This window comes from Papio anubis, chromosome 10 (genome assembly GCF_008728515.1).
Source record: "Papio anubis isolate 15944 chromosome 10, Panubis1.0, whole genome shotgun sequence".
In the NCBI taxonomy this organism is placed as follows: domain Eukaryota; kingdom Metazoa; phylum Chordata; class Mammalia; order Primates; family Cercopithecidae; genus Papio; species Papio anubis.
Window position 1 is genome coordinate 116619935 of NC_044985.1, and position 15716 is coordinate 116635650.

The 15716-nt window shown below is 38.3% G+C and overlaps 1 protein-coding gene across 1 annotated transcript in view; it reads left to right on the plus strand.

Moving 5' to 3' along the window:
* Positions 1-15716, plus strand: part of GIGYF2 (GRB10 interacting GYF protein 2) — a 164020-nt gene that overhangs the window by 117175 nt on the left and 31129 nt on the right. The window contains exons 19-23 of the mRNA XM_031651612.1: positions 396-503; positions 1578-1678; positions 4766-4866; positions 6009-6170; positions 8936-9094. Coding sequence (XP_031507472.1) covers positions 396-503; positions 1578-1678; positions 4766-4866; positions 6009-6170; positions 8936-9094 — 631 coding nt within the window. The remainder of the gene's footprint in view (positions 1-395; positions 504-1577; positions 1679-4765; positions 4867-6008; positions 6171-8935; positions 9095-15716) is intronic.

The window sequence follows — 15716 nt, forward strand, 5'->3', positions numbered from 1 at the left end:
TTTTACAAAGGGTACATTGTATGGAAAAAGCTACTAATTTGAATCTTTTATTTTTCACTTGATTTCTGATAAAAGGTTATCTTTGGAGTTTACCAGTTTTTGACATTTGTGATTTTTAAAATATTTTCTCTGAATAGACCACTTTGCACTGAATTGTGAATTTTTTTGCTATCCTCTTTCACCTGGAAACATGCCATCTATGAGTTCAGTTCTTTCTAGAATGAAGCATTTCTATATGTCTGTTATAATGAAGAATTATAAAATATATTTGATAGCTATTTCTAATAATGTTTCCGGGGGGGGGGGGGGCTTTGAATTGAACTTTGTCTTTCAACATCTCAGCCATGTGAACTAAATGTGGATTGACAGATTATACCTTTTTTTACTTTTTGAAGACAACAATATGCACAGGTTTTGGCCCAACAGCAGAAAGCAGCCCTGTCTTCTCAGCAGCAACAGCAGTTGGCACTTCTTCTTCAGCAGTTTCAGGCCCTGAAGATGAGGTTGGTGGTCATTCCATTATGTGTCATATCGGGTGCATGTGTTGTGAAAGAAAGAGAAGAAAGGAGAAATTCTGGTATAGTGTGGGATTTCTGGGACCGGAACACTCCCAACACATACCTGCATGTTGTATGTAAAAACAATACATTTTAAAAAATATTTCAGGTAGAGATAAGCGTTTATTTGGTATTTTACTCATAGAGATAAATTTTGATTAATCAAAAGACCTAAGAGTAATGGGCACACTTGAGAAACAGTGTCATCTTATGGAACCTGCAACAGAAAAACTGTAGCCTAGGATTTTAATTTCACTTTTACCCGTAGTATCTCAAAGTATTAGCCACACCACACAAGGTTTTAATTTTCTAGAACTCAAAAGCCATTAAGGTAGGTCTAAGGAAAAGGAAATTATGCTAGAAGTCTAGAAGAAATTTCTGCTGTTTCAGATTATCATTCAGAGTAATATTTCTCCTGAACAAGTATCAGTCACTGCTCTTAAAAATCTTATTGTCTCATTCAGCCAAAACTGTTTGTATTTCTTTTGAGCCTTAACACATCCTGTGAGGTAGGCAGTTTACGTGGTAGGAGCTCCATTTTATGGATGGGCAAACTGGGACTCTGAGAGGTTGGTTATAGGACTTGATTAATATAACACACAGGAAACTCAGGCTAAAATGCAGACCTTTTATCTTAAAGTGCATTGAGTTTTTCATTATAATATGCTGTCTCTGTGACTTCTATTGAGATGATTTGGTTTTTTTTTTTAAGATATGGATATACAGTATCTTTAAGGTATACATATCTTTAAGATATGAATATATAGTAGGTATATCCATCATTTAGAAGTTAGTATTACCATAGAGGATTCCAGAAGTGTGATCATTGTGTCCTTCTCTTTGTTCCACTCTGAATTGCTTTGGTGTAGTGTTAGGTTTTAGTAAAAGAGTGAAGGCGTTTTCTAGCCAGATAACCTGGAGAACCTACATATAATCTAGAAATTCCTCTTCCTCTTTTCTTTTTTTTTTTTTTTTTTGCAAATGATAAGAACAAGTTAATTTTTTATTTCCCTTTTGCAGAATATCTGATCAGAACATCATTCCCTCAGTAACTAGGTCTGTGTCGGTGCCAGATACTGGCTCTATCTGGGAGCTTCAGCCAACAGCTTCACAGCCTACAGGTAAAAACTTAGATTAACCTTTAGTACCACTCTGAGGATTTAGATATTATTAATTATTTTACAATTCAATTCTTAAAACATATATTAGGTTTCTGAATCCATTTGTATTTGATGTTAACAAAAAGGTTCATTTTTTACTAGATCCAGGCAATATTGAAGGTGTTACTGAAAATATACTTTTAAGGATTTGTTTGAATTTATTTAGTGGATTTTTTTTTTTTTTTTTTTTTTTTTTTTGAGTCAGCGTCTCTTTTATGTTGCTGTGATCAGTGTGGAAAAATCATTTAAATTATTTTCGATCTTTTTAGCCAGATGGGGAAAAAAAGCGTACCTAAAAACATAAGTAGTGGTAATCTATTCTCTTGAGTTAGAAATTAACACAAGCTAGGCATGGTGGTGTGTGCCTGTAGTGCTAGCTACTCAGGAGGCTGAGGTGGAGGATTGCTTGAGCCCAGGAGTTCCAGGCTGCAGTGAGCTATGATCATGCCAAGCCTTTTTAGCCTTGGCAACGGAACAAGGCTCTGTCTCTAAGAAAGTAAAAAAAAAAAAAGAATTGATGTTAACAAACACTCTAGGTACCCAGAAATTTTGGGAAAAGAAAAACCTGCTATGAATTGAGCACCTTTTCTCACTTTTATCTTTTTACATCGAATTAGAAAATTTGGGGTTGAGATTTTTTTAAGTCTTGGTATTGGTGGAGGACTGCTGTTTTTCTTTTTTTTTTTTTTCCCGAGACAGACTCTTGCACTGTCGCCCAGGCTGGAGTGCAGTGATGCGTTCTCAGCTTACTGCAACCTCCACTTCCTGGGTTCAAGCAATTCTCCTGCCTCAGCCTCCTAAGTAGCTGGGATTACTTACAGGTGTACACTATCACCCCTGACTAATTTTTGTATTTTTAGTAGAGACAGGATTTCACCTTTGTGGCCAGTCTGGTTTCAAAGTGACCTCAAATGATCCGCCCACCTTGGCCTCCGAAAGTGCTGGGATTACAGGTGTGAGCCACTGCGCCCAGCCGAGCACCTCTGTTTCTTATGGTCTGAATACCTGCAGAGATGGATAGTTTGATCCATGGGTAGTCCTTTCAAGAGATTATAGTTGGTGTTGAAGATCCTCAAGAATTATAGGCCTTGGTGGAGTTTTTCTAGAGCTGTTGAGCCATTCAGGTCATGGTTCTGTTGTTAACATTGACCCTGCAGATTTTTGCAGAAGGATGATTGCCTTCCCTTATCAACTTTCCTTGCTGTTTGTACCTTATTTTTTCTTGGTAGCCATTTATAGTTAGGATGTTAAGAATAGAGGTTGAGCACCCATCCCTAATCCAAAAGTCCACAATCCAAAATGCTTCAAAATCTAAAACTTTTTGAGCATTGACATGATTTCACAAGTGGATTTTTTTTTTTTTTTTAAGACAGTATTGCTGTGTTGCCGAGGCTGGCATGTAGTGGCGCAATCTCAGCTCACTGCAACCTCTGCCTCCTGGGTTCAAGAGGTTCCCTTGCCTCAGCCTCCCGAGTAGCTAGGATTACAGGCACCTACCACCACGCTTGGCTAATTTTTGTAGTTTTAGTAGAGATGGGGTTTCACCACATTGGCCAGGCTGATCTCAAATTCCTGGCCTCAAGTGATCCGCCCGCCTCGGCCTCCCAAACTACTAGGATTACAAGCATGAGACTTGGTGCCCAGTCCACGATTGGACAATTTTACACATAAATACTTAACACAAACATTTTTTTCATGCCCCAAATTATTTAAAAATGTTGCATTAAACTACCTTCAGGCTGACTGGGCACAGTGGCTCACGCCTGCAATCCCAGCACTTTGGGAGGCCGAGACAGGTGGATTACGAGGTCAGAAGTTCAAGACCAGCCTGGCCAAGATGGTGAAACCCCGTCTCTACTAAAAATAAAAAAAAAATTAGCCAGGCGTGGTGGCGGGGGCCTATAATCCCAGCTACTCCGGAGGCTGAGGCAGGAGAATCGCTTGAACCCTGGCGGAGGTTGCAGTGAGCCGAGATCGCACCACTGCACTCCAGCTGGGGTGACAGAGTGCGACTCCATCTCAAAAAAAAAAAAGTACCTTCAGGCTGTGTCTACAAAGTGTATATGAAAGATTAATGAATTTTTTGTTGGATCTCATCTCAGAGATAGCTCATTATGTATATGCAAATATTTCAAAATCTGAAAAATCCAAAATTTGAAATGCTTCTGGTCCCAAGCATTTTAGGTAATGGATACTCAACCTGTATTCTGCAGTGTTTTGGAAACTTTTAAGTACTGTATTAAACTATTTCTCTCTTTGGATTTATATGCAGTCAAGGTCCTTTAAAAGTAGTCCATTGGTTTCATACAGACAGTATTTGATAGTGTATAATTAGACTATGGTAGGAATGTAGAAGACAGAGAATGCTGAAAAATGGTGCTAGCAAACTTCAAGCCATTATCTGTTTACTTCCAAATGTGATCTTGCAGTGCCCTTCAGGTTAGCAGGACCAGGTCTCACTTGTAAGACCTGCCTGGCCTTTCCAGAGGTCTCCACAGCTCCAGCTGTAATGCTTACTTTCACTCTCTCTTTATTGAGATGAAATTCACTTAACACAGAATTAACCATTTTAAAGTGAACACTTGAGTGGCATTCACAATATTGTGCAACCACCTACTTCTCTCTAGTTGGTGTGCAGTAAGAGGCTATATGGTTACTGGAAATCTATGTGGAGTCTAATACATTGGGATTTAAATCCTGGCATGGCCACATGCTTGCCATGTGCCCTTGGGAGTGTTAGAAACTACTTCTGACCCTTAGTTTGTTCATCTGTAAAAATGAGGGTATGAATAGAAACCTTATAGAGCTTTGTAAGGATGCAGTTAATTCCCTAATAAATGCCTGGTACTTCCCTTCATTCTAGATGTGTTGAAGGATATTCATAGAAACTAGAGTCCATTGGCAGTTCAGTCTACTCAGAGGCAAAACAGATGTGTTTGGTGGAGTTCATTTAGGCACAGGGAAGCAGCTTTTTTCATGATTTCTATGGATATGTCACCATGTGTGTAAGCTCTGTCATCCCTCGTTCTTTCTTTTGTTGTCTTACAGTTTGGGAAGGTGGTAGTGTATGGGATCTTCCTCTGGACACCACGACACCAGGCCCTGCCCTGGAACAGCTTCAGCAGCTAGAGAAGGCCAAAGCTGCAAAGGTCTGAAACTCATTCTTCTACAACAGTGCATTGTCATCTGGCTACAGGACATGAACATTGCTGTTTATTCATCTCTCTAGCTAGCTATAGTTTTTACTTTTTACTTTCAGTTTACTGCTGCTTAGCTGTTGTAAGTACATTCATATTGTATCTTTACTGTGCCCTCTTCTCCCAAAAAAAAAAAAAAAAAACCCTCAAAACAGAATTTAAATTAATATGTTTGGTTTGATTAGTTGGCACATTGTTGATTATAGACACATACATATTTTAGTTACGTTATTCATGGTATGAACATTTGTTATAAGTAACAAGAATGTGAGAAAATATCCACTACATTATTTATGAGGCTCGTGATATGTGGCTTGAGTTCTCCCATTGAATCTTTGTAGTGGTATTTGTTTATATTTCTTAGTATCCACAGATGTAGCAGACAAAAAGCCCAACATCAACATTAGATTGTGTGTTCCATTCACATTTTTTGGAGGAACTAAATCTTGAATTTTGGTTTTAGTACTTGACAGAAAAGAATGTCTACATCAATACCTAGTGTCATTGTAATGATTTCTAGGTTCTCATGTATGCAAGAGAGTGTTGTTGCTGTTTTATTCTTAATGCATTCTTATCCCCTGAGGTTGTGACAGCCCCCTTAGAGTGCCCAGAATGTGGAAAGGTTCATGCAACATTGCTGTTAAAACATTACAGCCACACTGTTAAATGTTCAATCAGAAAATGATTTGTAGGGATGAGTAAAGAAATACCATCCAAGAGCATTCTGATGTTACTCTCTTGTGTGGTAAAATGGTAATGTGGAGTGTGGAGGCAAGTACAGGTGGGAGGAAAGTGCGTTCAATTGAGACACTCATAAAATTCTTCTAATTACTGTGATGTGTCACAGCTTAGAGTTGTTATAGGGTGTTCATGTTGTAGCATATGTCAGAATTTCCTTCCTTTTAAAGGTTGAATAATATTAATATTCCATTGTATGTATATAACATATTTTGTTTATCTATTGATCTTTTGGATCACCTGGTTGCAGTACAGTACAAGCAGCTGATTGAATGAGCGAATATTACTGGTCAGTGCTTTTGGAGTGTTCCTGTGCTTGGTTTCAAGTTTCTAAGAACACTCTTGTGTAATCACAGCTAGAGCAAGAAAGAAGAGAGGCAGAAATGAGGGCGAAACGGGAAGAGGAAGAGCGAAAGAGGCAAGAAGAACTCCGAAGACAACAGGAGGAAATTCTTCGGCGACAGCAGGAAGAAGAAAGGAAAAGGCGAGAGGAAGAAGAACTTGCCCGAAGGAAACAGGTATATGTCTGGGGACTCTGATCATAGGATTAGTGCTTGATGAGGGCTTTCAGGCTGCCTTCTTTCATCATTTCACAGATACTCCTGAAGGCCATAGGATTGGGGTTAGAACCTTAGAATACTCACTCACCTTTGGAAAGAATCTCTGTTTTCCACCAACTCACTGTAGGGATGTCAGTCCTAGTAAACCACTGGAATTGATTTGCTTTGCATATTTCCTAGGGTTTTATAAACCAGTTAGATTTCAGAAGTTCTGTCCTTCTGTCTAAAAACAATGAGAAAGTAACTTTGATGTGCAGCATTAAATGTCAAAATTTAAAAGTTACATGGGCTTTAAAAAAATTGTGCTAACATATACATAACATAAAATTTACCATTTTAAGTGTACTTTCAGTGGTGTCAAGTATATTCATTCATATTGCTGTGCAACCCTCACAAACATGTCTGTAGAACTTCTCCAGTTTTGCAAACTACATACCCATTAAACAAGGAGCCCCACTCCCTCCATCTCATAGCTCCTAGTAACCACCATTCTTCTTTCTGTGTCTGTGAATTTAAGCTAAATCAATTTCTTATGTAAGTAGAATTATACAATATTTGTCCTTTTGTGTTGGGCTTATTTCACTTAAGGTTTATTCATGTTGCAGCGTGTATCAGAATTTCCTTCCTTCTAAAGGTTGAATAATATTCCGTTGTGTGTTTATCCATTCCTCTGTTGATGGACATTTAGATGACTCCCACGTTTTAGCTATTGTGAATAATGCTGCTGTGAACATGGGTGTATAGATATCTGTTTGAGTCCTTGCTTTCAACACTTTTGCATATATACCTAGAAGTGGAATTGCTGGATCGTATGGTCATTCTCTTTTGAATTTTTTTAAGAACTGCCATATTGTTTCCCACAGCTGCTGCACCAGTTTATATTCCTACTGGCAATGCACAGCAATTCCACTGTCTCCACATTCTCACCAACATTTGTTATTTTATTTTATTTTTTTGGTTTTGCTTTGTTTCTTTTTGATAATAACTTTTTTAAATGGGTATGAAGTGGTATTTCATTGTGGTTTTGATTTACATTTCTCTAATGATTAGTGTTGTTGGGCATCTTTTCACATGCTTATTGACCATTCAAATGTACTTTTAAAAAGTATCTTTGACTAAGACCTCTACCTTCTCTTTATTCTTTCCCTTAATGAACCTCTTCTCTCTATTTTAGTGTTTCTAAATAGGGAGCAAAAAAACCTCTACACATATATTTGCTTTACAACGTTTTCCCTGTATAACTGAGCAAAAACCAGAAAGATAAGACACGTTTTATTTTTCCCCTAGAAAGCAGGTTTTCATTTGAAGAAATTTAGACAGAAATCACCCAGCAATAATTTTGAATGTAATGATTTTTGTATATGGTGTGAGATGAGGGTCTGATTTCATTCTTCTGCCTGTGGATATCCAGTTTTCCCACCACCGTTTGTTAAAGAGACTGTCCTTTCCCCCATTGTGTGTTTGTGGCATCTGTGTCAAAAATCAATTGAGTATAAGTGTGTGGATTTATTTCTGGGCTTTGTATTCTCTTTTTGGTTTCTTCTTTTTATTTTTTTGGAGACAGAGTCTCACTCTGTCACCCAGGCTGGAGGTATATATTATTTGTACTTACGTTTTATAACCCTCCTTTTGACATGAATTATGTCATATTTCCATGTCAAATGTGTATCTAAAAATCTACATCATCATATTTGCTAGCTGTATTAAATTTCATTTTATAAGTAAATTATAATAAGTTAACCAGTTCCCTATTGTTGGACATGAGGGTGGTTTCTAGTTCTTCACTGTTAGATAAGTGTTTGAATGAAAGTCCTTGTAGCTAAGTCTTTGCTTAAGGATTTATAACCAGTGAGGCATAACACTTTTAATGTTTTTTGGGTTTTTTTTTTTTGGTCGGGAATTCACCATTCATGTGCTTGGCTCATTTTTCCATTGGGGTTTTCCTAGACTTCGCTTGAAAGGATCCACTCTCTTAATAGCCCCACAGTCTAGCCTTTACCACTTGTTTCCTACTTTTTGGCCCCAAGAGGTGCTCTGTGAAAAACAAAAAAGATCCATGCTGAGATGAAATGAGAACTACTGTTAATTCTTAGCGTCACACTATACCGCAGCATATAGAGGCTCTAAGGAGTATTGCAGTAAAGAAGTATGTTTAATTCTGTGTTGCTCAGTTTTCCATAAATGGTCCTCAACAATGGGACCTCTTTCTGTGTAATACTTAATAGTATTGGTGGAACTTTTGATCTTCAGAACATGTTGTGGGACACATGGCTTTACTCAGTACTTCTGACTGGGAGAATTTGTCTTACACCAAAATTTTTGGTGGCCATGTTGATTTGCCCACTCTATGCCTTAAGTTCCCAGTTGATTAAAAAAAATAGGGATTAAAAATACCAAAGGAGAAACCAAAGCTTTAATTCTAATGTAGCTCTTTATAGGGTTAATCAGTAAATGATGTGGCTAATACAGAAACCAGGATAGACTTCACAGTTTATTGTAATTTAACTACTAATATTTTAAATTCAATTTTCTTTTTATTGTAATGTGTCCAGTTCCCCAATTTACATGTATACTTTTTACTCTAGATCATGATTACTTTTATGTTTACTGTTTAACAGAGTCTTAGCAGCACATAGCCTATTACTTTCCAAATATGACATAATAAATTGAATGATAGACCTGAGTCCCTCCCCCACCCCCCACCCTCCATCTTTTTTCCTTAGGAAGAGGCTCTGCGTCGCCAGCGGGAGCAAGAAATTGCATTAAGGCGACAGCGAGAAGAGGAAGAAAGACAGCAGCAAGAAGAAGCTCTTAGAAGACTGGAAGAGAGGAGAAGAGAAGAGGAAGAAAGGCGGAAGCAGGAAGAATTGTTACGCAAACAGGTGACCAGATGGTTTTCTCTTCTAATTGTTCCTTTGAAGCTGGGAATTGGTGATTTAGAAAATACTAGGACATTAAGATAGCCTATCTAAAATTTTTTCAGGTTGCTGAAAATTACCAAAAGAAACCTAACTGGCTCTTACTACTTCTGTCTAAATTTCTTCAAATGAAAACCTGTTTTCTAGAGGAAAAATAAAATTTGTCTTATCTTTCTGGTTTTTGCTAAACTATATAGTGGAAATGTTGTAAAATACATGGTTTTTTTTAAAGCAAGTTTCAGACTGAAGCAGAATGGTAGTACAACAAATTCCCATAAATCACCCAGCAATAATTTCTTTTTCTTTTTCTTTTTTTTTTTTTTTCCTGAGACAAGTCTCACTTTGTGGCCCAGGCTGGAGTGCAGTGGCGTGATCTCGGCTCACTGCAAGCTCTACCTCCTGGGTTCATGCCATTCTCCTGCTTCAGCCTCCCGAGTAGCTGGGACTACGTGTGCCCACCACCTCTCCCGGCTAATTTTTTGTATTTTTAGTAGAGACGGGGTTTCACCTTGTTAGCCAGGATGATCTCAATCTCCTGACCTCGTGATCTGCCCGCCTCAGCCTCCCAAAGTGCTGAGATTACAGGCGTGAGCCACTGCGCCCGGCCATCACCCAGCAATAATTTCTAACGTAATGATTTTCATGTATGGTATGAGATGAGGCTCTGATTTCATTCTTCTGCCTATGAATATCTAGTTTTCCCACCACCATTTATTAAAGAGACTGTTCTTTCCCCATTGTGTGTTTTTGGCATCTATGTCAGTGAGCATAAATGTGTAGATTTATTTCTGGGCTTTATATTCTCTTATTGGCTTTTTTTTTTTTTTTTTTTTTTTTGGAAATCAAAAGCCTCACTCTGTTGCCCAGGCTGGAGTGCAGTGGCGCCATCTCGGCTCACTGCAACCTCCACCTCCCCAGCTCAAGCGATTCTTGTGTCTAAGCCTCCCAAGTACCTGGGACTACAGGCAAGCATCACCACGTCCGGCTAATTTTTTTGTATTTTTAGTAGAGGCGGGGTTTTGCCTTGTTGGCTGGGCTGGTCTCAACTCCTGGCCTCAGATGATCTGCCTGCCTCGGCCTCCCAAATGCTGGGATTACAGGTGTGTCTTTTTGCTTTCTTGACAGTGTTCTTTGAAACACGTAAATTTTTCACTTTAATGATGTCCAATTTATCTTTTTTATTTTATTTTATTTTTTATTTACTTACTTACTTTCTTATTTTAAGACACAGTCTCGCTCTGTTGCCTAGGCTGGAGCGCAGTGGTGCGATCTTGGCTCACTGTAGCCTCTGCCTCCCAGGTTCAGGCAGTTCTGCTTCAGCCTCCTGAGTAGCTGGGACTACAGGCATGTGCTGCCACGCTCGGTTAATTTCTATATTTTTGATAGAGATGGGGTTTCGCTCTGTTGGCCAGGCTGGTCTTGACCTCCTAACCTCAGGTGATCTCTCACCTTGGCCTCCTAAAGTGTTGGGGTACAGACATGAGCCACCGCACCTGGCCAATAATGTCCAATTTATCCATTTTTTTCTTACAAGTTGTATACTTTTAGCCCTTACTTTTAGGTTTGGATTCCTTATATTCTCAGTACATGTCCTTTGTTAGATAAATGTTGTGCATACTTTCCTCCAGGCTATAGCATGTCTATTTATTTTCCTAGGGGATCTTTTGATAAGTACAGATTTTTAATTTTGATGAAATCCTATTACATTTGTCTTTTATTAGTGTTTTTTTGTTTCTATATAAGAACTATTTGCCAGCCTACAGATTATTAAAATATCTCCTGTATTTTTTTAAAGCTTTATAGTTTTGGTTTTACAAATAGTTAGAATTCTTTTTTCTGTATGATATGAGGTATGGGTTGTTCCAGTGCCTGTTTTTGCAAAGTCTTTACTTTTTCTATTGAATTTTTGGTGCTTTTGTCAAAGTCAATTGTATAAAAAAAATTTTTTTTTTTTTTACTGGACTCTTCCCTTTTGTTCCACTGATAAGTTTGCCTGTCCTTAAACGAGTATGCACTATTTGATTACTACTGTAGCTTTATAGTAACTACAAGTAAGTCAAATATGTCTTCGAGCTTTGCCTTTTTATTCAAGACTGCTGACTAAGATCTTTTCCCTTCCTATTAAAATTTAAAATTATCTTCTTAATTTCTGTATAAGTAAAAGCCTACTGTGATTATGATTTGGATTGTGTGGAATCTAAATTGAAGAGAATTCACATTTTAAGATATACTGAGTCTTCCAGGCAATGAACATGGTATATCTTTCCATTTATTTATGTTTTCCTTGTTTTTTTCTCAGTGCCATTTTGTTTTCATTATACAGGTTATGTACATCTTTTAAAAATTGAGTTTTTTCTTTTTTGCTATTATAAATGGAATTTTAAAAGTTTATTTTCCCGCAGGTCAGGTGCGGTGGCTCATGCCTGTAATCCCAGCACTTTGGGAGGCCAAGGCAGGCGGATCACGAGGTCAGAAGTTCGAGACCAGCCTGGCCAACAGGGTGAAACCCTGTGTCTACTAAAAATACAAAAATTAGCTGGGCGTGGTATTACGCTCCTATAATCCCAGTTACTTGGGTTGCTGAGGCAGGAGAATTGCTTGAACCTGGGAGGCAGAGGTTGCAGTGAGCTGAGATGGCATCCCTGCATTCCAGCCTGGGCGACAGGGCAAGACTCCGTCTCAGCGGGGGAACTGTTTATTTTCCAGTTCTATATGGAAATGGAATTGATTGGTTTTCATATATAGATCTTATATTCTGATACTTTGTGAAACTCAACTTACTACCTCTAATAGTACTTTTGTTGATTCCTCAGGATTTTCTATGGAATCTTATTGATAAATGGGAGCAGTTTTAATTCTTCCTTTCCAACCTTGGATAGAAGTGGTTAAAATGGATAATAGCCTTATTTCCAGTATTAGGGAGAAAATGTCCAGTATTTCACCATTAAATATGTTGATCGTTTTTCATAGGTATCCATTATCCAACTGAAGAAGTTTCTTTCCACTCCTAGTTTACTGAAAGTTTTTTAATGAATATATATTGAGGTTGTAAAATGCTTTATCTGCATTGATTGATAATCATTTACTTTTTTCATTCTGCTCATATAGTGAATTATTAATTAATATTAATAACAGTTATTAATAACTATCGATAACTGAGTTTTGAAGGTTAAGCCAACTTTGTGTTCCTGGATTACCACCCTACTTGATACATATGTTAACCTAATTTGGTACTGTTTTGTTAAGAATATTTACATCTATGTTCATGAGGGAGAGAGAGGTCTATAATTTTCTTTCTCTTTTTCCTTTCTTTTCTTGGCTCACTACAGCCTCGACCTCCCATGCTCAATCAAGCCTTCCACCTCAGCTGCCTTAGTAGCTTGGGCCACAGGCGCATGCCACCACACCTGGCTAATTTTTTTATTTTTCGTGGAGATATGGTTTCTTGCCGTGTTGCCCGGGCTGGTCTTGAATTCCTGGACTCAAGCAGTTTTCTTGTCTTGGCCTTCTAAAGTGGTGGGATTAGAGGAGTGAGCCACCACGCCTGACCTATAATTTTCTTGTAATGCTTTTGTCCCCTTTTGGTGTTAGGTTTATACTGGCCTCTTAAATTAGAATGTGATACTTTCATTGTTTTCTGAAAAAGTTTGTATAAGATTAGAATTATTTCTTCATTGAATACAGGCATACCTCATTTTGTTGTGTTTCACTTTCTTGTGCTTTGCACATATTTCATTTATTACAAATTGGAGGGCTTGTGGCAGCCCTGCATCGACCAAGTCTGTTGGCCAGCAGCGTGTGCTCACTTTGTCTCTGTGTGACACTGGTAATTCTTGCAATGTTTCAGATTTTTTTTACTGTTATATCTGTTACGGTAATCTATAATAAGTGAGTTTTGATGTCATTATTGAAATTGTTGTGGAGTGCCATGAACTGTGCCCACATAAGGCAGCAAACTTAATCCATACCTATTGTGTATGTTCTGACTACTGACTGGCTATTCCCTGTCTCTCTTCCTCTCCTTGGACCTCCCTATTCACTGAGTCACATCATTATTGAAATTAGACTGATTAATAACCCTATAGTGGCCTCTAAGGGTTCAAGTGAAAGGAAGAGTCATGTCTCACACTTTAAATTGAATGCTAGAAATGATTCAGCTTAGTGAGGAAGGCATGTCAGAAACCAAGATAGGCCAAAGGCTAGGACCCCCTGTGCCAGTTAGCTAAGTTGTAAATGCAAAGGAAAAGTTATTGAAGAAAATTAAAAGTGCTACTCCAGTGAACACATGAATGACAAGAAAGCGAAACAGCCTTATTGCTGATATGAGGTAGTTTTAGTGGTCTGGATAGAAGATCAGACCAGCTGCAATGTTCCCTTAGGCCAAAGCCTAATCCAGAACAAGGCCTTAAAACTCTCTTCAATTCTGTGAAAGCCAAGAGAGGTGATGAAGCTGAAGAAGAAAAGTTTGAAGGTAGCAGAGGTTGGTACATGAAGTTTAAGGAAAGAAGCCATTTCCATAACATAAAAGCACAAGGTGAAGCAGCTAGTGCTGATGTAGAAGCTGCAGCAAGTTATCCAGAAGCCCTACTTAAGATCATTGATGAAGGTGGCTGCACTAAACAACAGATTTTCAGTATAGATGAAACAGCCTTCTAATAGAAGAAGATATTATCTAGGACTTTCATAGCTAGATTGGAGAAGTCAGTGCCTGGCTTCAAAGCTTTAAAGGACAGGCTGACTCTCTTGTTAGGGGCTAATGCAGCTGGTGACTTAAAGTTGAAGCCCATGCTTATTTACCATTTGAAAATCCTAGGGTCCTTAAGAATTATACTAAACCTACTCTGCCTGTACCGTATAAATGGAACAGCAAAGCCTGGATGACAGCACATCTGTTTACAGTGTGGTATATTGAATATTTTAAACTCACCGTTGAAGACCTACTGCTCCTTTCAAAATATTTCTGCTCTTTGACAATGCCGCGAGTCATCCAAGAGCTCTGATGGAGATGTACAAGGAAATTAATGTTGTTTTCATCCGTGCCAATATTCATTCTGCAGCCTATGGATCAAGGATTAATTTTGATGTTCAAGTGTCATTATTTAAGAAATAATGCTCTGTGTACCATGGGTAGTGATTCCTCTGGTGGATCTGGGCAAAGTAAATTGAAAACCTTCTGGAAAGGATTCACCATTCCAGATGCCATTAAAGAACATTAGTGATTCATGAGAGGAAGTCAAAATGTCAACATTAACAGGAGTTTGGAAAAAGTTGATTCCCACCCTCATGGATGACCGTGAGGGGTTCAAGACTTCAGTGGAGGAAGTAACTGCAGATGTGGTGGAAATAGCAAGAGAACTAGAATCAGAAGTAGAGCCTGAAGATGTGACTGAATTGCTATAATCTCGTGGTAAAGTTTGAATGTGTCAGCAGTTGCTTCTTATGGAGTCAACTACTTTCCATAAGCGAAGAAAGTGGTTTCTTAAGATGGCATCTACACCTGGTGAAGATGTCGTGAACATTGTTGAAATGACAACAAAGGATTTAGAATGTTACATAAACTTAGTTGATAAAGCAGTGACAGGGTTTGAGAGATTGACTCCAGTTTTTTTTTTAATTAAGTTTGTGTACATGTGCATAATGTGCAGATTTGTTACATAGGTATACATGTGCCACGTTGGTTTGCTGTACCCATCAACTCATCATTTACATTAGGTATTTCTCCTAATGCTATCCCTCCCCCAGCCCCTCACCCCCCAACAGGCCCTGGTGTGTGATGTTCCCTGCCCTGTGTCCACGGGTTGTCATTGTTCAACTTCCACCTGTGAGTGAGAACATGTGGTGTTTGGTTTTCTGTCCTTGTGACAGTTTGCTTAGAATGATGATTTCCAGCTTCATCCATGTCCCTGCAAAGGACATGAACTCATCCTTTTTTATGGCTGCATAGTATTCTATGGTGTATATATACCACATTTTCTTAATCCAGTCTGTCATTGATGGACATTTGGGTTGGTTCTAAGCCTTTGCTATTGTGAATAGTGCCACAATAAACATACGTGTGCATGTGTCTTTATAGTAGCATGATTTATAATCCTTTGGGTATATACCCAGTAATGGGATCACTGGGTCAAATAGTATTTCTAGTTCTGGATCCTTGAGGAATTGCCACACTGTCTTCCACAATGGTTAAACTAATTTACACTCCCACCAGCAGTGTAAAAGTGTTCCTATTTCTCCACATCCTCTCTAGCATGTTGTTTCCCTGACTTTTTAATGATTGCCGTTCTAACTGGCATGAGATGGTATCTCATTGTGGTTTTGATTTGCATTTCTGTGATGATCAGTGATAATGGGCATTTTTTCTTTTGCATAAATGTCTTGTTTTGAGAAGTGTACAAAAGCCAAAATAGACAAACGAGTTCTAATTAAACAGCTTCTGCCCAGCTAAAGAAACTATCATCAGAGTGAACAGGCATCCTACAGAATGGTGGAAAATCTTTGCAGTCTACCCATCTGACAAAGGGCTAATATCCAGAACCTACAAAGAACTTAAACAAATTTACAAGAAAAAACAACCCCATCAAAAAGT